At 55.0% G+C, this 24,256-nt stretch overlaps 1 protein-coding gene across 2 annotated transcripts; it reads left to right on the top strand.

The window, feature by feature from the left end:
- Positions 1–87: 87 nt before the first annotated feature.
- MVP (major vault protein) lies at positions 88–23,747 on the top strand. Of its 2 annotated transcripts, none has more exons than XM_031033205.2 (15): positions 88–514; positions 6,741–6,892; positions 7,080–7,275; positions 13,267–13,390; positions 13,502–13,633; positions 14,450–14,544; positions 14,830–15,066; positions 16,992–17,273; positions 18,304–18,548; positions 18,895–19,092; positions 19,942–20,328; positions 21,123–21,239; positions 21,405–21,531; positions 22,665–22,853; positions 23,487–23,747. In XM_031033205.2, the coding sequence occupies exons 2-15, from the start codon at positions 6,768–6,770 to the stop codon at positions 23,703–23,705; spliced, it is 2,673 nt and encodes an 890-aa protein (XP_030889065.2). In that variant the 5' UTR covers positions 88–514; positions 6,741–6,767; the 3' UTR covers positions 23,706–23,747. The 2 variants fall into 2 exon arrangements, with proteins under 2 accessions (XP_030889065.2, XP_006738056.2); XM_006737993.3 differs by having other exon boundaries at positions 88–372.
- The last annotated feature ends 509 nt before the right edge of the window (positions 23,748–24,256 follow it).

Below are 24,256 nucleotides of genomic sequence, written 5' to 3' on the forward strand. Positions count from 1 at the left end.
CGGAATCGACGGGATCGATCGCAGACACCCGGATGGGGAAATTGAAATGAAAGCCACATGGGGCGGAGGCGAGCTCAGTCTGCACCTGCCCTCCCCCGTCCCAGGCCCTCTGACCCTTCCCAGGCTCATTCCCGCGCTGCCCGCCCGGCTCTGAGGCGGCTCTGAGGCGGGAGCTTCCTGAGGGCTGAAGGAGCTGCAGTGCGTTCAGCTGCCGGAGAAGCTGCCCAGAGGAGAAACACCGAGAACCAGCTGCGAGGGCCCTTTAAATGGCCAAGCCCCACCCCTGAGCCTGCCCTGCCGGGAAGTGATCCCTAGGGCCTGGCCACGGAGTTTCCCCATTCGAGGGGTCTCAGACGGCGGGCACTCTTCCAGGTACTTCGTACTGGTCCCAACGCCCCCAAACCCCTGGTGGGGCCTTGTGTCCCTCCAGGCTCTCCGAGCCCCGTCTGGCCTTCTAGCGCTGCTTGCTTCTGCTGGGGCAGCTAAGACCTCTCGGGGCCTGAGGAGGAAGAAGGTGGGTGGAGGCTTACCCTTGGGAGGTTTTACTTTCCTTGTTGGATTTTTTTTTCCCCCCTGCGTTTTGAAGTAAAGGTAGGTCAACTTGTTACCTTGCCAACACTTCCCGACCCCACAAAATCTCAGGCCTCTCGACTTCAGGCTCCCACATCAGAAGTGAGGACAGAGGAAACTTGGGTCCATTCAGACTCCATCCTGGGTCCCTGCAGCCGGCCTCTGCTGCTTCCTCCCCCAGGGCCCCTGGCTCTGGCCTGTCCTCTTGAGCTTTTAGAGTGTGATTCCTGCCCACCCCCAGATCCTTCATCTCTGCCAAATGTTGAGGCTTTATTATTGCCTCACTTAAGGCTATGCTAACCGCGGCCCTTGCGGACCATGTGGGAAGTGGTTAGCATAGCAATCTTAAGGTAGGCTTGACTTCTAGAAGGCATGGAGGCTGGTGAGCGAGGTTCTTTTTCTCTTTGGGAGGGTGAAAGGAAGAAATGCAAAACTCCTTTGGGCCCTGACAGCCTGTGATTGTGAAGATCTTAGGGCTGGCCCTCGGGAATGAAATCTGGAGGGGTGGGGGGATGGTGGTTGAGGCTGATGTCCCTGTGCCCGGAGTGGACACTGGGTTGTGAGGAGAAAGCCGGCTGTTACACGGAGTGCCAGCCAGAGTGCTCCCTGGGAGCTCCTGCCTGTTTCCGCCCTTGGCACAGCTTTCCGGGTGGGGCCGGAGCTGATAGAGTGGATGGCCCAGGGACCGCCTGAGGGCTCCAACGTAACTCAGGCCTCCTCGTGGGATGGAGGCTGCCCCCCCCAAACCCCTCCCCTTGCAGAAAGTGCTCACCTGTGAAATGCCTATCTCCTAGAGAATACACAGCCCCACCCAGGTCAGAAGTCCTTGTTCTGTGTTTAGAATCTTACCTTTCTGCCTGAGAAGCCAGGCTACTTCCTGGTTTGGGAGCTCTGCAGACCGGGTAATGGGCGGATTTCTGACCCTGTCCTTTGATCGTTGTGTGATCCTGAGTGAAGTTCCTTAACTTCTAGGATTAGATGAATCAATTAAGGGCACTTAACACAACACCTGGCACAGTTTATGTCCTTAATAAGTGGGAGCTGTTATTTGGGGGCTCTTGCCAAAGATACTGGCGCAGCGGGTCTGGGCGAGGCCTTGGAATCACTATGCGCAGGAGCAACACTCTCAGCTGGGTCCTATGATGGAGCGAGTTTAGAAAACATTGATCTCGATCAGGGGTTCTGAAGCCTGGTTCCTGGGTCACTTCTCAACAAGGCAATCTTCGCCTTCAATGATGAGCATTAATTGGCAGCATCCAGGAGGTAGGATGAAGATAGGACAAGCAGCATTCCAAGCTGCCAGAACTGTTCTGTCCCCAGTGAAGCCACCAAGCTGCTCCTCCTCCCACAAGGTAGTTGGACTGGAGCTCAGGGAAGGAAGGAGCTGCTTCCTCTTTCATAGGAAGAAAAGTTCCTAAAGCTTTGCTCTTTTTTTTTTAAAAGATTTATTTATTTGAGAGAGCGAGAATGAGAGCGAGTACATGAGAGGGGGGAGGGTCAGAGGGAGAAGCAGGCTCCTCGCTGAGCAGGGAGCCCGATGCGGGACCCGATCCCGGGACTCCGGGATCATGACCTGAGCCGAAGGCAGTCGCTTAACCAACTGAGCCACCCAGGCGCCCTAAAGCTTTGCTCTTAAACGTGATTGCTGAGACAAAGTCTCAAAAATGTCCATTCTAGTCCCCTAAAGCTGGAAATAATTTCCCTAAACTAAGCCAGTGTATAAACGGCTTCTGTGCAGTCCCTGAGTAATGGGACTCTTGCATTCTCCAAACAAAGTGTAGAATGTTTACAATCAGGGAAACTGCAAAGATGAGCCCCTGTTTATGCTGAGCGTCACGTACATTGTCCTAAACCTGAGCTTGATAGAGGTGATGGTGGCAGGCTGAGTCACAGGCCACCCCTGCACCTTCCAGCCTGCTCGGGGCAGGGGGCTTGTGTTGGTGAGGGGGCAGGAGGAGAATAACCAAATGCCCTGCCCCTGATGAGCAGTCTCATCTGAGCTCCTCTTTATTCTCCCTCCTCCCAGCCACGCTTTGAGCTCCCCTGCACTAGAGACATCCTGTGGTGGCTAATCTCTTCAAGCCCAGGAAATAGTCACTCTTCTTTCCACTTCTCAGTCTAGGAGACTCCGGCTCAGAGCTAGCAAGTGGCCCAAGATCATGACAGAGCTCATCCTTGCTGGGTATTAGTCAGTGGGAGAGCTTTTAAATATAGCAATGCTCCGGGCGCCTGGGTGGCTCAGTCTGTCGAGCATCCCACTTTTTTAAAAAGATAGTTTATTTTAGAGTGAGAGAGCCTGTGGGCATGGCGGGGGAGGGAAAGGAGTAGGGGCAGAGTCTGGGGAGAGAGAACCCCAAGCAGACTCCGCACTGAGCACTGAGCCCGACGCATTGCCCCATCTCATGACCCTGAGATCGTGACCGGAGCTGAAATCAAGAGTCGGCCCGACGGAGCCACCCAGGCGCCCCTAGCATCCAACTCATGATCTCAGCTCAGGTCTTGATCTTAGGGTCATGAGTTCAAGCCCTGTGTTGGGCCCCATGCTGGGCATAGGGCCTACTGGCGGGGGGGGGGGCAGGTGGGGAGGCAATGCTTCACCCCACCCCACACCCCTGATGTCAGAATCCCCAGAGATCAGTGGTTTTCAAAGACCTCCAGGTGATTCTCAAGTACAGCCAGGACTGAGAGTGGATGCTTGAGGCCAGAGCTGCTAGTACTCTAATGTGCGCCCGAATCGCTAGGGCTCTAGTTAAAATGCTGGCCAATTCAAAAGTCCTTGAGTGAGGCCCAAGAAGCCTCCTCACTAACAAGCTTCAGATGAGGCCGACAGTACTCTCCTCAGACCAGCACACAGTAAGAAATAAGAAAGCTGGTCCCTGGGGCACCTGCTTTTGGAGTCACTGTTCCAGGCGCTCGCATGAGGTTGACCCTGAAGATAATCTGACCGGTAGTGACCAAAGAAACTCATGAAGTTTTGCTGTGGTGTTAGGAACCGCCTCTTAACTCGAGGATGGACCCTACTTCTGCCTATAGCTTGTTTCGTTCTCTGCCCTGCCACCTATTACTTTCCTCTTTTCTTCATGGGTGTGGTGCAATGTCCAAGACTTTGGGCAAGAGTTGACTGGCTCTTGCAGGAGTCTCATGACCCTTGAGGGAAGTGTGCTCAGGCAAAGCTGGGCATGTGCCAGGAAAGCAGACAAGGGGGCAGATCCTGGAAGCAGGCACTGAAGGGAGGCCTGGGTGGATTTGGAGTATGGGGACCAAACCCAGGTGCTGGGCAGGAACTTCCAAAGGTCAACACAATCCTTGACCGTTGTTTTTGGAGGGTCCTGATATATTGGGAAGAAAATGTTCTGACTGTACACGTCATCTGGTAAACCACAAAAGTCTAAATCTGGGACTTGTCATAAACATGTTACCTGAGTCGGGTGGTTTCCCTGGTTCCCAGGAGAGGCCTCATCTCAAGTCTCCCTTCTGCAGGTGACAAAAGGAAAAGAGCAAAGTCTGTTCTTGGGTGAAGAGCAGGTGGTCTAGGTGGAAGGCACAGCCGTAGGGCATGGTGGGTTAAGACAGGGTCCTGGTACTGAAACAAGGCAGAAGCCCAGGCAGATCAGCTGGAAGGCAGACTCTCAGCTGACTCGCTGAGCTGGGCGAGGCTCTCAGCCCCACTGACTGGACCCAGCTGGGGTGACAGATGGTGGAGAGGCCTCAGCCGTAGGGAGTGGGGCATTGTCCAAAAAGGAGTCATTGGACGCCGTTCCTCAGGCCTGTTTCCCAGCCCTGCATGGCCTTCTAGAGTTCAGATCTTCCCTGGGGGGCCTCATGGAGCCCTGTCCACCCCTCCGTTTATAGCCCTAGCCCTTCCTCTCCCCCATCTGGCTTCCTGGCCAGGCTTCCACCCTGCAGAGAACTTGGCAAAGGAGTAGCTTGAAAAGGCTTCACTTGGCTGTCAGATGCCCCTTCTTTGCTATTCTTTTAGCCCCACAGCTGGGGTGACAGGAGACCTGCCACCTTTCTGACCAGTCAGCAAGGGGGGCGGTGGTTAAGGACAGGTGGCATAGGGAGCCTCTGGTGCTAGGCCACATCCCCCTGATTAAGGGAGCTGAGCTTCAGGCTCTTCCTGCCTCAGCAGTAAGCCACATAGTGCTTCCGGAGAGCCGGGCTTTGTTCCAGCTACTTTATGATGACCTCAGTCCTCATAACTTGGGTAGATGCCCTCTCCGTTCTCAGTTTATAGGCCTGGGAAACGGGTATAGGGAGAGCAACGGACTTGTCTGAGGTTACCCATCCAGTAAAGGATCCCGGGGGCTCTTCAGGGCCTTCATCAGGGAGCAACTTTGGAAGCACGGCTGGGAGGGCCTGGGCGGTAGACGGGAAGGAACAGGAAGGTCCAGGTTAGAGTGGGGACGAGAACGGAACATTACCTGAACACAACAGAAGGTGGAGCTCTGACGTTAGAAAAGCTACTCCTACAAATTAAGGGAAATTAACCTCCCATAAAAAGGAGCCACAGAAAAGTATCAAGGTCAAATCCCATACAAAGTTGCAAGAGAGAGCAGAACATTCCTTTGATGTCCAAAAGCGGACCAGGAAAAGAGGTCAAAACTGTACTCTTTCAAAATGAGGTAAGACATTAAGGCGGGAAATCAGAACGGTAAGCATGGGCAGTCTGGCTGACTCCGGGCCCCTAACCACTGTCCCATGCTGCCCCGGGAGAAGGACGGGACCAGCCATTCCATCGGGATTCTCATCCCAATGGTACCACTAACTTGCTGGGTGGCTCTGAATGATTCAGAGTCCCTATCTGGGACTCCACCACTTTGAGCTACACTTTATAATCTGGGGTCAACCAGCTTTGTTTGGCTACCTTCATCAAAATGTAATATTCCTCAGTTACACTAGTCACATTTCAAGTATTCAGTAGCTACACGTGGCCAGCCCAAGGAGCCCAGGTTTAGAAGATGTCCATCATTAGAGTTCTGTTGGATGATGCTGAGGTGGAGGGTTTGAAGCAGGTGATGTGAGTGCAGCGGCCCAGGTGTAGGACAGCAGGGACAACAGGTGCGGACTGTGGTAAGCAGGGAGGCCTGTGTCCCATCCAAGGGGAGCAGCTGAGACTTGGCTCTATCCAGTTCTGCTAGGCGGGAGCAGAGGGTGTGGCTCCTCGTTCTTCAAGTCTGAAAACTCATAATTACTAAACAAAAAAAGAAATTTTACAGATTGTGTAAATGAAGTAAAACTCTTGGGCCTTGCCTCGGTTCTGTAATTTTGTGACTTCTGCCTATTTCTCCTGTGGCAAGCCACTCCCTCCCCGCTTCCCCTTTTCTCACTCAGGTTGGAGGTTGGATGAATGGTTGAGTAGGGGAGGTGTCCCTCCTTTCTGGTGGTGGCTTCAAAAATGTCTGACCAAAGTCTCAGAGGACAAGGCTTTGAGTCCCCTAGCAAACTTGGTTCCCCTTGTGTGACTCCAAGGGATAGGTTGTCCAAAGTCCAAGGCATGCTGGAGGCAGGGGTGGGGTTTAGGTGTGACTTCCTTGAACAGGCCAAGCATGGATCAGACCCATCCAGGATTCAGAAGCAGGTAGGATGGGGGTGGGTGGGATATGTACTCATTTATTCCCTTTCCCTTCCCACCTACCACCCCGACTCACAACTGCAGGAAACCAAAAGTGGCAAGAGACCAGAGAGAACTGGGGAGGAAAGGACTAGAATAATTTGGTGTTTCTAATCCAGCTGATTCTTTGGAGTCCCAGTTCTGCAGGGGATCCCTCCCTTGAGAGGTGGCCCATGTCTGAACAGTTCATCCCAGATCACTTAAAGCGTGTGTGTGTGCGCGCGTGTGTGCGTGCGTGCAGGGGGAGGTGCAAAGATTGTGCAAATGTTCTTGGGCTGTGGGCTAACATTTCAGTACAGCTGGGGCCTCAGGATCCCCTCAAATAAAGGAGGCTGCGTCCTCGGAGCCAGTTCTCGGGAGGGTCTGGATGGGCTGCGTTGCCCTGAGTGGGGAGAAGAAAGGCAGAGGCCGGCGCGGGACGGTCCAGGGCGAAATGACGTGAACTGGAGGAGGAAGGGCCCCTTCCCTCATCCCCAGTCGGGCCTCAGGCTCGTGCCTGCCTTTGCCAGGCCCCCTGTGCTCATCTTGTTGTATCCGCTCCCCACCTGTCTGTCAGCCTGCTGCCTTGGCCTCAGGAGTCCCCATGGCAACCGAAGAGTCCATCATCCGCATCCCCCCGTACCACTACATCCACGTGCTGGACCAGAACAGCAACGTGTCCCGCGTGGAGGTTGGGCCAAAGACTTACATCCGGCAGGACAATGAGAGGTGGGTGCTGGGACTGGGCCGTGGGGTGCCTGTTCGTCTGGCTGGCTCGATCGTCCATCTCCTTCCTGCCCCAGGCGGGTTGGCCCTGGCGTGGGTGATGGGGAGCTTTCTCTCCTGTTCACCGTCCCCCTCAGAAGTGGGAACAGCGGCCCCCTGGGTCCTCACACTGCTTCTCACCTTCCAACAGGGTCCTGTTTGCCCCCTCGCGCATGGTGACTATCCCTCCACGCCATTACTGCACGGTGGCCCACCCCGTGTCCCGGGACCCCCAGGGCTCCGTGCTGTTCGATGTCACAGGGCAAGTCCGGCTCCGCCACGCTGACCTAGAGATCCGGCTGACCCAGGACCCCTTCCCCCTGTACCCGGGGGAGGTACTGGAAAAGGTACCCGGCTTGCTTCCTCCATGACCATTCGTCCTTGTCCCCTGGGCTCTGCACTGCCTTCCGGAGGGAAACCAAGTGGGGCTGTGGGAGGGGGCGGGGGCGACATCTGCTGGATCTCACCAAGGACAGAGTTCTTGCTTCCTCCACCTGCCTCTCACCAACCCCCCCCTTCCTCCTCACATGCCCACAACAGACCTGCCCCTCCTTAGAGAGCTGTCAGCCATCTCCCCACCTGACCTTCCAGGCTCCAGAGCCTGCTAGAAGCTCCTGACCAGTCTGGTGCTAAATGACTTTGCCAAGAGTGAGCATTCCGTTCACTCAAACGGTGCCAGACACTGGTGGGCAGTGCCCGTGATGGTGGACAAGACGAGGCCCGGGCTCTGACACTGGTGACTGCCCCTCGGGAAGGCATCAAGGCCTGCGCTCCTGCCCGGGCCCTTGTGCACGTTACCCTCAGGCCCTGGGCCCGAGCAAGTGGGCATCTGCCTTTATGTCCTTAACTGTTCTGCTTTTACCTCCTCACCAGTTTATACCGGTTTACTCTGGGCGCCTCCACTAACCAGTGCTTCTTGTTCCCAGAAGCCTCCAGGCACCGCCCAGGGAGCTCTGAGACGGTCCTGCCCACTTAGTGGCAGCCACTTGGGGAGAGAAGTGTGTGTGTGTGTGTGTGTGTGAGATAGAAAGTGCTGACGAGTAATTAGAATGTTAACCCTTGAGGAATCTGAGTGAGGAGCCTCCGGGAATTCTTTGTACTATTCTTGCAACTTCTGTGTAAGTCTGAAACTGTCAAAAGCTAAAAAGTCTCCATACCCAGGTCCTCCCTCAGATCAGCTCAGCTCAGTCCCCCTCTGGGTGGGGAGCAGTGTGTGTGTGTGGGGGGGGTGGTCATCAGCACTAGTGTCTCAAGCTCCCTGGGATCCCCAGCCCACTGCTGCTCATTCTCTCACACCCCACATCCTCCAGGCCGAAGGGCAGGGCCTCTCCCTCCTCAGAGCCCAATGCCATGGAGACGTTCCCTTTCCACCCACCATTCTACTACTGTTGCCCCTCTCTGCCCACATGGCTTCTTTCCAGGTCTTCACTGAGGTGACCCCTGGCGCTGTCCTCCCTCCTCCCCTTTTGACTCCTGGGAGCCTCACTAATGTCCTTGCAATGACCCTGTCAATGACTTGGCTTTCTTGACCTCAACTCTGACCCTTGCCTCTTCCATTCTGCTTCAGCCCCTCCCAGTGCCCTGTCCACTGAGGACTTGGTTATACTCCCACCTAGCCCACCTTGGAAATTCAACCCCAACCTCCTCACCTTCAGCCTCCCTTTCCTGGGCCTCCTGGGTCCTCATGGCCCCTCAGGACTTTTCATTCTGTCTTCTGTCCCGTCCCTCAGATTCTTCTCTTCCTGGTCTCTTTCCTACTCCAACTGGAGCTTGTCATTTTTACAGTCTCTTGTGTGCAGGACCTGTGGCAAAGCCCGGTCCTGGCTCGGTGTGACCCGCACCTATCCTTTCTGTTCTCAAACTCAGGAGGGGTTTCCTGGCCTTGGGGACAGATCCACCAAGACGACAGGATTACAAGTAGCTGATGGGTTAAGCGGTTCATTGCAACCCAAGCCCTGTTCAGTGGTTCTCTTCCTTCCTAACCACTTTCTAGAGACTTCTCTCTGCATGCCTCTAAATATTTATAATTTTCCGCTCTCTTCCTATTTTTTTAAGATTTTATTTATTTGAGAGCGAGCATCCATGAGCAGGGGAGGAGGAGAGGGAGAAGCAGACTCCCTGCTAAGCAGGGAGCCCTACTAGAACAAGGCGGGGGCTCGAGCCCAGGACTCCAGGATCATGACCTGAGCTGAAGGCAGACACTTAACCAACTGAGCCACCCAGGCACCCTCTTCCTATTTTCTATCCTCACTGGAACAAATTTGTTGTATACTTAGAAGTCAAGGCCATCTGGTAGGCCCTGGGTCTGTGTCCCCTTCCCTTACTTGATATCTGTGCTTTTCTCCTCTCTACCTGCTGGAGCCTCCATCTACTGGGCCCGGGAACCTGGTTCATCATTCTGTATCTCTCTTTTTATTTAAATTTTAATTCCAATGTAATTAACATACAGTATTACATTATATAGTGACTCAACAACTCTATGCATGACTCAGTGCTCATCACAGTAAGTGCACTTTCAATCCCCTTTACCTAATCCCCCCCACACACCTCCACTCTGGTGACCATCAGTTTGTTCTCTATAGTTAAGAGTCTCTTTCTTGGTTTGTCTTTTTTTTTTTTTTCCTCTATCAGTTTCTTAAATTCCACATATAAGTGTCATAGGGTTTTTGTCTTTCTGACTTATTTTGCTTAGCATTATACTCTCTAGATCCATCCACATCATTGCAAATGGCAAGATTTCATTCTTTTTTATGGCTGAGTAATATTCCATTGTATATATGTACCCCACCTTCTTTATCCATTCCTTTATTGATGGACACTTGGGCTGCCTCCATAATTTGGCTGTTATAAATAATGCTGCAATAAACATTGGGGTGCACATATCCTTTTGAATGAGTGTTTTCGTATTCTTTGGGTAAATACCCAGTAGTGTGATTACTGGATCGTAGGGCAGTTCTATTTTTAATTTTTTGAGGACCCTCCGTACTGTTCTCCAGAGTGGCTGCACCAGTTTGCATTCCGGCCAACAGTGCACGAGAGTTCCTTTTTCTCTACCTCTTCGTCAACACTTATTGTTTCTTGTGTTTTTGATTTTAGCCATTCTGACAGGTGTGAAGTGATATCTCATTGTGGTTTTGATTTGTATTTCCCTGATGTTGAGGGATGTTGAGCATCTTTTCATGTGTCTTTTGGCCATCTGGATGTCTTTGGAGAAATGTCTGTTCATGTCTTCTGCCCATTTTTAATTGGGTTACTTTTTGGTGTTGAGTTGTATAAACTCTTTGTGTATTTTGGATGTCGGATATGTCATTTGCAAACATCTTCTCCCCTTCTGTAGGTTGTGTTTTAGTTGTGTTGGTGGTTTTCTTCGCTATGCAGAGGCTTTTTATTTTGATGTAGTCCTGATAGGTTAGTTTTGCTTTTTTCTCTTGTCTTAGGAGACCTATCTAGAAAAATGTTGCTTCAGCCAATGTCAGAGATAATACTGTCTGTGCTCCCTTGTAGGGTTGTTATGGTTTCAGGTCTCACATTTAGTTCCTTAATCCATTTTTGAGTTAATTTTTGTGTAAGAAAGTGGCACAGTTTCGTTCTTTTGCATGTAGCTGTCCAGTTTTCCCAACACCATCTGTTGAAGACTTTTTCCCATTGCATGTTCTTGCCTCCTTTGTCGAAGATTAATTGACCATATAATTATGGCTTTATTTCTGGGCTCTCTATTCTGTATCATTGATCTACATGTCTATTTTGGTGCCAGTACCTACTGTTCTGATCACTACAGCTCTTACAAGAGCTGGGCTCCATCCCAGGACCCTGAGTTCCTGACCTGAGCCAAAGCCAGATGCTTAACTGACTGAGCCACCCAGGCGTCCCTGCCAGTGTAGTTTGAATGAACTTCTGCACGCTGGTGCGTAAGTCTTATTTGTCATAATTCCATATGATGTATGCAGGCTCAGCCATTCTCCTCTTGAGTATCTTTTAGGGTGTTTCCAATTTATAAGGGAAAACAGTTTTGCCACAAATGTACTTGTCTTTGTGTCCTGGTGCATGCTAAGGTTTGCTGCTTTTCAAGAGTAGAAAATATTGGGGGGCCTGGCTGGCTCAGCCAATATGACTTGACTTTGATCTCAGGGTCAGGAGTTCAAGCCCTTCATTGGGCATGGAGCCTACTTAAAAAAAAAAAGAAACTTTTTATCTATTTGACAGAGCACAAGCAGTGGGGAAGGCAGAGGGAGAGGGAAAAGCAGGCTCTCCGCTGAGCAAGGAGCCCGATGGGGGTCTCGATCCCAGGACCCTGAGATCATGACCTGAGCTGAAGGCAGATGCTTAACGACTGAGCCACCCAGGTGCCCCAAAAGTAGAAACTCTTAAGAATTGCTGGATCCCAGGATATGCACCCTAAATCTAAAAGTATGAACCTTGATGAGTGGCCCTGTAAATTCGATTTCTAGCTATGTACTGCTTTTTCTTTCCTTTCTTACGTACTCTTTGATAACCCCTTATACTTGATGTCCTCTGCCCCATTTCCTCATAAGCCCCTGCATCTGGCCCCCACCCCCACCTCCACTGAGCTCGCTTTGGCAAAGCCCCAAGGCCTCCTAACTGCAGCCCCTGTGGACATTCTGTGTCTCATGGGCCTTCTTAGCCACAACCACTGTCGACCTGCCCTCTTATTAAAACTTGTCTTTTTTTCTCCCACCTCGCCCCTGCTAAAACTTGTCTTCCTGTTTCACTCTGTGGATGTCTCTTTCCATCTTCTTAGGTGTCTCACCCTCTTCCCCCGTCCCCTCTGCCTTCAGATTCTGTCCTGAACCTCCTACATGCACTTCCATGCTCTCATGGCCTCAAGCGCTCTGTCGAGGTTGGAACCACCCAGCCCAGTACCGTCACTGGGAGCTGTCGAGCCCCTAGCTGCCTGTAGAAAGCCCTCTCCTGGGTGTCCCACAGCCACCGCCTCCTGGACGTGCAAACCTGCTACTTTCCCTTCCCCCCCCGCCCCAGATCTGTTCTTCTCCCACATTCCCAATTGTACATGATATTGCTGGGTGCCCAGTCACCCGAGCTGGAAGCCTGCAGTGATGCAGGGGACAAACTGGAAGGAGACAGAAGTGGCAGGTGGAGACCAATTAGGAAGATCTTTCCATCGTTCAGGTGAGAGATATTGGCGGCTGAGGCGAGGGAAATGGCCGCGATAGAAAAAGGCAGAGGTTGCTTTCGATGGAACAGGTAGGAAGTGACGCTAGAGTAGATGTGGGAGGTGACAAACCCGCTGGCCCACATGTTCCTTCCAGAACGCGCACCATTTCCTCCTCCTCCCGCACCTCTGTATCAGAAGCCAGCTCTTCTTCTGAGCCCCAGCTCAAATGCCACTTCTGGGGGGACTTTCCTAACTTCCTTTGAGCTTTTGCAGCCTCTCTGCCTCCTTCCCCCCGCCCGACACTGTCCACGGTCTGCTTGCAGAGAAGGGTCTGTATCTGTCCTGTCACCTGCCGGAACTTGCAATCCACGAAGCTGTGGCAAGCCTGCCCCCGCCACAGCCGGCCGGGTGCTGTGTACGTTGAAGGCGCACAAGGAAGGGCTTGCCTGCCCAGTGAGCCTCCAGCTCTGCCTCCAACCCCGTGTGTGGTCAGCGGGGAGAGTGGAGTTACCTGACCCTATTCCGCCCCGGGCCACTAAGAGTGGCAGGCAGGCTTCACCAAGACTGTGGTTCAAGACCTGATCCCGTTCTTACTAGTTGTGGGACCTTGGGCACGTCTCTTAGCCTCTGTGAGGCTCTCTTTGCTTGCTCTCCTGCCTCCCTCAGACCAAAGACCAAGTGAAGTCCTACTCATAGAAACATTTCTACAGACTTCTGAAAGGTTTGGGTACTTGTTGCCAGGTGCCCCTTCCCGATGAAGGGAGACGTGATGGCTGCAGTCCAACGGCTGTCTTGTGACCATGAAGCAACCCTGACAACCACGCCGCGTGCCCAGAGCGTGCCTGTTAGAGCTGTTCAGACTTCCCGCTTCTTACACTTCGTAGAGGGCCCTGGTGCACACGAGGCCTTGAGGCGTTTCCCCGTTTCCCCGCGCAGATTTGTAGCTCAGAACCACTTCTAAGCCCTTCCTCCAGAGCACTGTGAGTCCTTGGCTCATTGGCAGTGCGTCCACTTGCTTTCTCAACGGTCTTCGTTCTTCAGACCAGACGGCTTTGGGACCACCCCTACCTTGTACATTCCGCTTGGGGGCTTATCTGGGGACATGGGAAGGTTGATGCTGTGGCCTCTGACCTCCAAGGTATCGGGTTTGACTCCTGGGATCACAGTACTCAATGTCCCACGACCTCCCTTCTTCCCCTGTTAGGACATCACCCCCCTGCAGGTGGTTCTGCCCAACACTGCCCTCCATCTTAAGGCGTTGCTGGATTTTGAGGATAAGAACGGAGACAAGGTGGTGGCAGGAGATGAGTGGCTATTTGAAGGGCCTGGTAAGTTCCTTGCATTGGCCGGAGTCCAGGTCCAAGACTCCCTGCCTTTCCATTACTGCTTTGATACCTGCCGGGCTTCAACCTCTGCCTCCCCTTCCCTTCCCTTCCCAGGCACCTATATCCCCCGGAAGGAGGTGGAGGTCTTGGAGATCATTCAGGCCACAGTCATCAAGCAGAACCAGGCCCTGCGGCTGAGGGCCCGCAAGGAGTGCTGGGACCGGGAGGGCAAGGAGAGGGTAACAGGTGGGGTCGATGAGGGGTGCTGATGGGGGTGGGCGGGCCGTGCCTTGCCTGCAGGGGTGAGGATGGCCATTAGCAGCCTGAGAGGAAGTGCTTCCCTGGTATCTCTTAAAAGCTTTTGGGGGCCGCCCACGGCTGCTTTCCCCACCCCAGCTTCATGCCAGCTGTGCCCTGACCCTGTGATCATGAACATGCTGACATGGCTTTACCGGGGGCGGGGGAGGGGGTTGGGCAGCAGTCGTGTCTGTTTCTAGATCAACAACACAGGTGGTCGTATACAACTAGCAATTGTATTTGGCCCACGTGATGTTATCAGTCTGTGCCAGGTGCGGTTCAAAATGCTTTACAGATGGGAACTCAGAGTCCCCGAACAACCGTGGAGTCCTACGATTCCCGTTCTCCATATGACCTCACGGAGGCACGGAAGTGAGGTTACTTGCCGGGGGTTATGACGAGCAAGGGCCAGGCTGTAGCCAGGCACTTGTGCTTCTCCAAGAAAGTAGACCGTATCTCCAACTCTCTTAGAGGCAGTTCTGCCAGTTTCAGGGGAAGGGAACAAGTTGGTCTTTGGAGCTCAGAGTGGGCGTGGCGGCACCTTGGGCCCTTGGACAGCTTTCCTTATTGTCCTGGGCAGGGGTTGGTTTTCCTCTGGCCTCAGAAAAAAATTAATATATGCACTCCTGTCAGGCCTTGGAGCCTGACGGGTCTGGCATCTCACCTGCAGAGCTCGGCGGGTGCCCTGTGGTCCAGGCTGCGGGAAGGGGCAGCTGGGAGCAGGCTGGGTGCCCTTTGACCCTCCCCTCTCCACCCTTGGCCCAGGAGAAGAATGGCTGGTCCGCACCGTGGGTGCCTATCTCCCGGCAGTGTTCGAGGAGGTTCTGGATTTGGTGGATGCTGTGATCCTCACAGAAAAGGTCTGTGCTCTCGGGGGTGGAGGGACCCTGGAGGAGGCCTCACTCCTAGTGGCAGAGACCATGAAAGTAGAGGAGAAGCAATATTTCTGGGGCCACTAACAGAAAACTGTGGGGGTCAGCTCCCTGAGGAGTCTCCTGGGTCCTCTGAGAGGGTTCAAAAGTCCTCCTGGGCTGGTAGAGACTGATGTCCCGGCCCGGGAGCACTCAGTGGCCAGTGGGGCTCCCAGCTCCCCTGAGGAAACTGGAAGTCAGCTTCCTCAAATGCCCGGACATCTTGTCCCGCAGACGGCCCTGCACCTCCGGGCTCAGCAGAACTTTCGAGACTTGAGAGGCGTGAGCCGCCGCACCGGGGAGGAGTGGCTGGTGACCGTGCAGGACACGGAGGCCCACGTGCCAGATGTCTGTGAGGAGGTGCTGGGGATCGTGCCCATCACCACCTTGGGCCCCCACAACTACTGTGTGATTCTCGACCCGGTCGGACCAGATGGCAAGAACCAGCTGGGGCAAAAGCGTGTGGTCAAGGTAAATACCTCCAGCTCTCAGGGGGAGGCTGAATGCCCTGGAGGGGCGTGAGGCCCTGGGACCACTCCCTTCCCTCCTCTCACCCCAGGTACACATTTAGAAGCCTCAAGCTTGTTCTGGTTCCCTCTGTGCCTTTGCACACCTAGTTCTATCTTTTGTGACACTGTCCTGTTGATCTCCCTGAGGCCCCCAACCTCAGTTTACACACGGTCTCTTCTGGGAGCACCTCCAGGGCCCCGTCCGTGCCTGCCGTCCTGGAACCTTTGTCCTCATCCTGCACAAAACAAACCTCTTGGTTTACGCTTCTTCCCACCCCTGTCTCACCCTTCTCTTCACTGGCCTGCCGGGGATTGGCACACTTTGCTGTGGAGGACCAGACGGTAGATATTTCAGGCTTCGTGAGCGGTGTGTTTCTCTTAAAACCATTCAACTGTGCCGTTGGAGCGAAAGCCTAGACAGCTTGTACATGAACGAGTGTCTCTGTGTTCCTGTAACATTTTGCTTCCATCTATCAGCGGATGAATGGCTGACAAATCATGGCCTATCCACACAATGGAGTATCCTTCAGCTATAAAAAGAAATGAACGCATACTGATGCTCATGTACTAATGATCAGCATGTACTAACACCTGCTGCGTGTTAGTAAGTAGGGACAAGCAGAACAAATATTGTGCTAAGCGAAAGAGGCCACGCATAAAGGACCACATATTGCATGATTCCATTTATATAAAATGTCCCAGATGGGTAAATCCATGGTGATAGGATATAGATTAGTGGTTACAGCGAATAGGGATGGATGGACATTAGCTGCTGTTGAGTACAGGGTTTTTCAGGGTAAGGAAAATGCCCTGAGGTTGGATCATAGTGATGACTGGACAACTCTGTGGATATCCCAAAACAACTGACCTGTATACCTTATTTATTTACTTATTTTTAAGATTTTATTTTTAAGTAACCTCTACACCCAACATGGGGCTCGAACTCAACCCCGAGATCGAGAGTTGCATGCTCCACTGACTGAACCAGCCTGGCACCTCTGAAATGTATACTTTTTTTTTTTTTTTTTAAAGATTTTATTTATTTGTCAGAGAGAGAACACAAGCAGGGGGAGCAGCAGGCAGAGGGAGAAGCAGGCTCCCAGCTGAGCAAGGAGCCCGATGTGGAACTCGATCCCAGGACCCCGGGATCATGACCTGAGCCGAAGGCAGATGCTTAACTGAGCCACCCAGGCTTCCATACTTTAATTTTTAACTTCTTTTTTTAAAGATTTTATTTGAGAGAGAGAGAGCGCATGAGAGGTGGGGGGGAGGAGCAGAGGGAGAAGGACAAGCAGACTCCCCTCTGAGCAGGGAGCCCGATGTGGGACTTGATCCCGGAGCCAAAGGCAGACGCTTAACCGACTTAGCCACCCAGATACCCCTGAATTGTATACTTTATTTTTTTCCCTTTTTTAAAATTTAAATTCAATTAATACATAATGTATTACTGGTTTCAGAGGTAGAGGTCAGTGATTTGAATTGTATACTTTAAGTGAACAAATTTTATGGCATATAGATTATATCTCAAACATCTAGTTAAAAAAAAAAAAAGCCAGATTTGGCCCAACGACGGAGTCTGCCAATGCCCAGACTACACCATCCCAAGAAAACAAGGCCTGGGAGAAACAGAACAACAGAAGGTTCCTTCTTAGTCGTTGAGCCTGTGAGGGTCCCGGTCATGACCGTGTACAGACTTCATCCAGGGCAGGCTCGACCAGATGAGGTCTGTAGGCATTTGTAGAGAGCCTCCTGGTCCAGATGACGCCTCACTGCATTACAGTGGGAATGTGGGCTCCTGTTCTCAACACAAGCCTGTGGCCACAGGAGATGCCATCAGGGGCACGACCCTGGGTGGCGACCGCTCCTAACCCCATGTCTCTCCACCAGGGCGAGAAGTCCTTCTTCCTGCAGCCTGGAGAGCGACTGGAACGAGGCATCCAGGATGTGTACGTGCTGTCAGAGCATCAGGGACTGCTGCTGAGGGCCCTGCAGCCCCTGGAGGAGGGAGAAGGAGGAGAGAAGGTCTCCCGCCAGGCTGGGGACCGCTGGCTCATCCGCGGACCCCTGGAGTACGTGCCCTCTGCCAAGGTGGAGGTGGTGGAGGAGCGTCAGGCCATCCCTCTGGATGAGAACGAGGGCATCTACGTGCAGGATATCAAGACTGGAAGGGTAATGGCTGAGGGACGGGCACCATCACCGCGGTGTGGCCGTGTGGTGGCTTGCGTGGGGCTGACAGAGGTGCACGGTGGAGACAGGGGAGGGGACTTCGACAGCCTTGATGGTGGTGTCTGAGCTGGCCGGCTGCTGGTATGAGGGCATTCTGTGGAGTATTTGCCTTCCTTTTGTCTTTCTTTTTAGAACAGGGAGTGGCGGAGGGAGAAGGGGAGAGAGAATCTTAAGCAGGCTCCACGCCCAGGGCAGAGCCCATCGTAGGGCTGGATCTCAAGACCTGAGATCATGACCTGAGCCAAAATCAAGAGTCAGATGCTTAACCAACTGAGTCACCCAGGCACCCCATTAAGTAGCTCACTTTAAAATTGAGAAACCCCCCAAGGGCAAAGATGAGCCAGGTTTTAGGATGGGGGCCTCTGGCCCCAGGATAAAGGTCTGACTGGGGAGTGGCCTAGGAACAGCAAGAATCAACCTCCTCTCCCATGTGCTTAGCCTGGTGGAATCCTTCCTCTTTGCCCCCTCATCTGAAGCCTTGACCTTGGTTTGACGTAGGAACACATCTCTGACCTCTTTCTGTGAGAATCCAACCTAGAAGTAGGGCTTGGAGTCCTAGGAAATGTTAGTGGTTATTACCTATTTCCTAGGATCGACTGCCTCTGTCCCTAGGATGCCCTCCAAGTTGCCCCAAGAAGGAAAATTCCAGAAGAAATAAGATCGAACCCTTAATTAACCACATGCCAGGTTCTCGGCACTAGACACCGGAGAGGTCCTTCGTTCCTCAACCCTGGGAGGTAGCTGGCGGCGGGTCCGTTCTGTGGACTTGGACCTAACGCATGGCTGTTTGCCCCAGATGACCGAGCCAGCAGACGGTGCATCCGAGTGCAGCCCCGTTCCAGAGACCGAGCCCAGCGACAGCGCTCTACTGTCCCCACCCCCCTCCCCGGGACCAGTTCTGTTTCGGGATGGCTGGCTGGGTCCTTCTCCCTTTTACCTCCCCAGGTGACGTCCCCCCTCATCCTCTCTCAAGGTACGTGCTGTGATTGGAAGCACCTACATGCTGACCCAGGACGAAGTCCTGTGGGAAAAAGAGCTGCCTCCGGGGGTGGAGGAGTTGCTGAACAAGGGGCAGGACCCTCTGGCAGACAGGGGCGAGAAGGAGACATCCAAGACCCCTCAGCCCACCACTGTCCGGAACAAGACCCGTGTGGTCAGGTACCGGGTCCCTCACAACGCAGCCGTGCAGGTGTATGACTACCGGAAGAAGGAAGCTCGGTGAGTGGCCGGTGTGTGTGTGGGGGGGGGGGGGCGAGGTGGGACAGGTGACTGTTGGGGGGTAGGGGGTCCCGGGGTGGGACAGGTGACTGTCGGTGGGGAGGGGGTCCCGGGGTGGGACAGGTGACTGTCGGTGGGGAGGGGGTCCCGGGGTGGGACAGGTGACTGTCGGTGGGGAGGGGGTCCCGGGGTGGGACAGGTGACTGTCGGGGGTAAGGCGGGGGGGCGAGAGGCCGGCTCTGGGGTGGGGGCCGAGCTGGGAGGGGCCAGTGGGGGTTGAGGTGGGACAGGTGACTAGAGGAGGTGAGGGGCTCTCCATGTGTCTGACTCCCGGCTCCCTCTGCAGTGTGGTCTTTGGGCCCGAGCTGGTGTCACTGGGTCCCGAAGAGCAGTTCACCGTGTTGTCCCTCTCGGCCGGGAGGCCCAAGCGTCCCCATGCTCGCCGTGTGCTCTGCCTACTGCTCGGGCCTGACTTCTTCACAGATGTCATCACCATCGAAACCGCGGACCATGCCAGGCTGCAGCTGCAGCTCGCCTACAACTGGTGAGGGGTGGGGAGGGACCGCGAGGACGGACACTGCCTGCCGCCGTGCTGGGCTTGTCGTGGGGGCAGGATGCCTGACTCTGCCATGGCCAAGGAGGAAAGCCAGTCTGATGCCCAAGGTGGGGGCAGTGACAGGAAGATGCAGACTCCCCTGCTGGGAGCAGGATTTGGTGGACGTGGTTGGAGGAAACCCCCAGCTAAACTCAGCATGTGTCCAGCCAACCACGCAAGGGCAGCTTCTACAGATACGGGCCGGACCCGCCCCGTCGGAGTGGGCACGTGTGCCCCGTGTCACCGGCGCGCGCCCTGGGGCTCGCTGCCTCGGTCCCAGCCCTGCCGCTTGCTAGCTGTGGACCTGGGCAAGCGACTCGGTGCTTTCCTCAGTTTCCCAATCTGTGAAATGAGAATGGCAACCGTCCACCTCCCGGGGCTCCCGGGGCTGTTGAAAGGGCACGGTGAGGGTTATAGCAGTCCCTGCACGTGGTTAGAGCTGGAGCGGACGCTAGGCTCCACCTCAGCCACCTCTTGGCCCAGTGACCAGGACCGTGAGAGCATAGGCCATGGAGCCACGCTGCCTGCCACATAGCATGTGACTTTGGGCCTGTCCCTTCACCTCCCTGGGTCTCTATTTCCTCATCTGTGACGGGGATAAGGCTCATCGCCACCTCCTAGGGTGGCTGAGAGAAGTAAATGGGACCTCACCTGGGTGCACGGCGGGGACTAATTCTCACTCTCTGTTGAGACCCCGGCCGGTCACGGAGGGTGGGCGTCTGAGTCCTTTTCCGAGACAACGGAGTTGCTGTGTCCTGGAGGAAAATGGCTTCCTGTTCTGGGCCTCTCTGCTCGCAGGCACTTCGGTGTGAGTGACCGGAAGGACCCTGAAGAGACAGCCAGGCTCTTCTCAGTGCCGGACTTCGTGGGTGACGCCTGCAAGGCTATCGCGTCCCGGGTGCGGGGGGCCGTGGCCTCCGTCACCTTCGATGACTTCCACAAGAACTCCGCCCGCATCATTCGCATGGCTGTCTTTGGCTTCGAGACCCTGGAAACCAAGGGGCTGGACGGCAGGGCCCTGCCCCAGCCCCGGGACCGGGCCATCTTCCCCCAAAACGGACTGGTGGTCAGCAGCGTGGACGTGCAGTCGGTGGAGCCCGTGGACCAGAGGACCCGGGATGCCCTCCAGCGCAGTGTCCAGCTGGCCATCGAGATCACCACCAACTCCCAGGAGGCAGCTGCTAAGTAAGTGAAGGCGGGGTGGCGGGGGCACGCTGCCCATGATGCCCACCGTGGGTCAGACCTCTCCACGGTCCCTCCCTCAGCCCACTGCCGGGACCTGGGTGACCTGGCATCCCCCCACGGCCGGCCTGCTCTCTCCCTTAGCAGATAGTGTGGCCCACTTAAAGGACGACCACGTGCCATCCTGCGCCTGTGACATCTCGCCTTGCTTGTGCTAGAACCCAAACTCGCTTCTGGGGCCTTCCAGGCACCCAGGGGTCCAGCCCTGCCTCCCCCACCTCACCTTCCAGCCTCTCGCCAGGCTCACGTGCTCCGATCCCACCAGCTCCTTTCTGCCCCTCGTTGGCACAGCTGGGTTCCCACCGTAGGGCCGTCTGCCCTGGCCCTTCCCTCTGCCCAGAATGCTCTTCCCCTAGAGCATTCTCCTCCTCTGGCCTCAGCCTGAAGCTCCTTGGAGAGCCCCTTTCTTCCTGCCCCAACTGAAACCGAGCCCTGTCTGCTCAGCCATGCTGTCCCTTCACCCATTCTTGGGGAGCTCGTCACTGTCGGAAATCAACCGCGTTCATTTGATTCTCCTGACTGGAAGGCCAGCTGTGTGAAAGCAGGGGCCTCGGTCACGGCCGCGTCCCCCGCCCGCGCCGAGAGTCACGCCAGGCTTGCAGCGCGCACGCCCTTCTTCCGTTTGCGGGTTGAGTGCTGCCCGCGGGCGCCCAGCAGATGGGTGGGCCCTGCCCTTGGAGTTCCTGTTGGAGATCTGGCCCCACACCAGCATCTTCCCTGTCCCCTGTCCCATCCAGGCACGAGGCTCAGAGACTTGAGCAAGAAGCCCGCGGCCGGCTTGAGAGGCAGAAGATCTTGGACCAGTCCGAAGCTGAGAAAGCTCGCAGGGAACTCTTGGAGCTGGAGGCTCTGAGGTGGGTTGAGAACCAGAGGAAAAGAGCGCCAGGCCTCGGAAAAACTGCGGGTGGAGGGAGTGGGGCGCACGTGACACGTGCTGCAGCATTAGCCGGGGGGTTGGGGGGGCAGGGGGAGAAAGGCTTTCTCCTGGGTGTCCCCTGACTCTCCCCCCACCCCCCCAGCACCGCCGTGGAGAGCACGGGGACTGCCAAGGCGGAGGCTGAGTCCCGCGCAGAGGCCCTGCGCATCGAGGGAGAAGGCTCCGTGCTGCAGGCCAAGCTGAAAGCAGAGGCCTTGGCCATTGAGACGGTGAGTCGAGGGGTGATGCCTGTGGGAGGGCGGGGCCTTGGGGTCTGGAAGAGGCCCCATCACTGCAGTCCCTGAGGATAAGTAGGATGCCAGGTATCTGAATGTAAAGCCCTAATTAATTATTTGGAGAAGGTGGGAGTGGGGGGAGGGGGAGAGGGGCAGAGGGAGAGAATGAATCTTTTTTTCTCCACATTTAAAAAAAATTTTATTTAAATTCAATTAATATATAATGTATCATTTCAGCGGTATAGGTCTGTGATTCATCAGTCTTATATAATACCCAGAGCTCACCACAACACATACCCTCCTCAATGTCCATCGCCCAGTTACCCCATCCCTCCACCCTCATCCCCTCCAGCAACCCTCAGGTTGTTCCCCAAGATTAAGAGTGTCTTTTGGTTTGTCTCCCTCTCTGGTTTTGTTTTCATCTTTTCCTCTCTTCCCCTGTGATCCTCTGCCTTGTTTCTTAAATCCCGCATATCAGTGAGATCATGTGATAATTGTCTTTCCCTGACTGACTTATTTCACTTAGCATACTACCCTCTGGTTCCCTTCACGGAGAGAAGAGACTCTTAAGCAGACTCCATGCCCAGCTGGGAGCCCCACACAGGGCTGGATCTCACAACCCAGATATCATGATCTGAGCTGAAATCAAGAGTCAGATGCTTAACCAACTGAGCCACCCAAGCGCCCCTGTAAAGCCCTACTTAAATACTTTGTGGTTTATAAAGTCCTTTGCCCTGTATCTATTCATTTAATAATCTTCTACCACACCCCGCCCCCCAGGCAGGTATTATGACCTCCATCCTGTGTGTGATATTCGTGCAAATGTTGCCCGGCTCTGGGCTGTTGTATTGTCTTATGCACATGGTCTTATTTAATGCTTGAAATCCCAATAAGGGGGTAACTACTATCTCCGTATGACAGCTGAGGAAACCAAGGCTTAGATTAAGGACTCCAACAGGTCACTAGCTTAAAAGGTAGCCCCGCCAGATTCCACAGCCAATTGACTAGCAGTTTGCAATTCCATGCCTTGGGCCTCTGTTCCCTCAGGCCTGCTGGCTAGGGGCACTTGCTGGGCAGTTCCCAGGGGCCACACAAGGGCAAGAATGCTGCGTTTTCCCCTCTTCCAGGAGGCTGAGCTCCAGCGGGTACAGAAAGTGCGAGAGCTAGAACTGGTGTACGCCCGGGCCCAGCTGGAGCTGGAGGTGAGCAAGGCCCAGCAGCTGGCTGAGGTGGAGGTGAAGAAGTTCAAGCAGATGACAGAAGCCCTGGGCCCCAGCACCATCAGGGACCTCGCAGTGGCGGGGCCAGAGATGCAGGTGAGAGTGGGGAGGGAGCAGGGGAGTGTGTGTGTCTCGGGGCCATACTTGGAACCAAGAAGGCAGCACTGGGGGCGGCAGATGTATCTGGAGCGATGTTGGGGGCAGAGGGGCGAGGGGAGGTGGAGATGGGACTGTCCTGTATCCCGTGTCCGGTGTCCTCTGTCGGGCACTGCACTAGCTTCAGCAGGGAGCTGAGCCCCCGGGGCGGACGGTAAGCAGCTGGGCCAACCAGTCTGGCCAGTGCTTTGAAGCAAGTGGCTTAGGGTGATGCCGGGTGGCTAAGGGAGAGCCGCTCTGAGGAGGGGCTACTTGAGGGCGATGTGGAGTTGACAGGAGCTTCCTGGGAGAGGGTCAAGGGCACAGACACAGAGAACAAAACTCAGTGTGCTTAGGCAGAGAAAGGCCCGGAGGGCCACAACCCAGGGTGGCACGGTGAGCGGCTGGAGGCAGGACAGGGGCAGCCGGGCCTCCAGGCTCCCCTGTGCTCCCGGCTCGTTACCCCTGACCCCCCAGGTGAGGACTGCTTGCGTGGCAGCAGCAGTGGCAGATCCATGCGGATGGTGGCCGGGGAGCCGAGAGAAAGGGACAAGGGCCTGACGCTACCTCCTCGCTCCCCTCCTGCTCCTCCAGGTAAAACTGCTCCAGAGCCTGGGCCTGAAATCGACCCTCATCACCGACGGCTCCACTCCCATCAACCTCTTCAACACAGCCTTAGGTCTGCTGGGGCTTGGCTCGGAGGGCCTGCACCCGGCCCAGAAGGCGACCGGCCTGCCGGGCCCCCGGGACAGCTTGCTTCTCCAGCCGGCTCCCGCCCCTCAGGCCCCTGGGGGCAACCACGTCGTACCTTAGCTCGCTGCTGCACTCATGAATAAAACACTTCTGGGCACTGAAGCCGCCGGGGGTCTGCATCACCGGGGGCTTAAGGGATACCCCTGAAATCTCAAGGCAGCTACTAGAGACTGTCCTCTGTTGGCTGGGGAGGAAACTGAGGCAGGGAGAAGACCTCCCTGAAGTCACGCTGCTAGGAATGTGACCCCACAGTCTTTTTTTTTTTTTTTTAAGATTTTATTTATTTATTTGAGACAGAATGAGATACAGAGAGCATGAGAGGGAGGAGGGTCAGAGGGAGAAGCAGACTCCCCACCGAGCAGGGAGCCCGATGCGGGCCTCGATCCCGGGACTCCAGGATCATGACCTGAGCCGAAGGCAGTCGCTTAACCGACTGAGCCACGCAGGCGCCCCGTGACCCCACAGTCTTAATGGCCAGACTGTCTTTCGGCAGTCAGCCCTCTCGGACCCCAGGCCAGGAGAGGTCACCCAGGGGAGAGAACGGCGCCTGCCTAGCCGGCCCCCCCCCCCATAGTTCCTGCACAGGCGGCATCTCTCCTGCTGCTACGTCC

This window comes from Leptonychotes weddellii, chromosome 5, assembly GCF_054177405.1.
Source record: "Leptonychotes weddellii isolate Sample4059 chromosome 5, ASM5417740v2, whole genome shotgun sequence".
In the NCBI taxonomy this organism is placed as follows: domain Eukaryota; kingdom Metazoa; phylum Chordata; class Mammalia; order Carnivora; family Phocidae; genus Leptonychotes; species Leptonychotes weddellii.

Coding starts and splice junctions, on each gene's coding strand:
- MVP (XM_031033205.2), top strand. CDS start 6,768: ATGGCAACCGAAGAGTCCATCATCCGCATCCCCCCGTACCACTACATC. Junction 13,391..13,501: donor GTGGCTATTTGAAGGGCCTG/GTAAGTTCCTTG, acceptor TTCCCTTCCCAG/GCACCTATATCCCCCGGAAG. Junction 18,549..18,894: donor TACCGGAAGAAGGAAGCTCG/GTGAGTGGCCGG, acceptor CTCCCTCTGCAG/TGTGGTCTTTGGGCCCGAGC.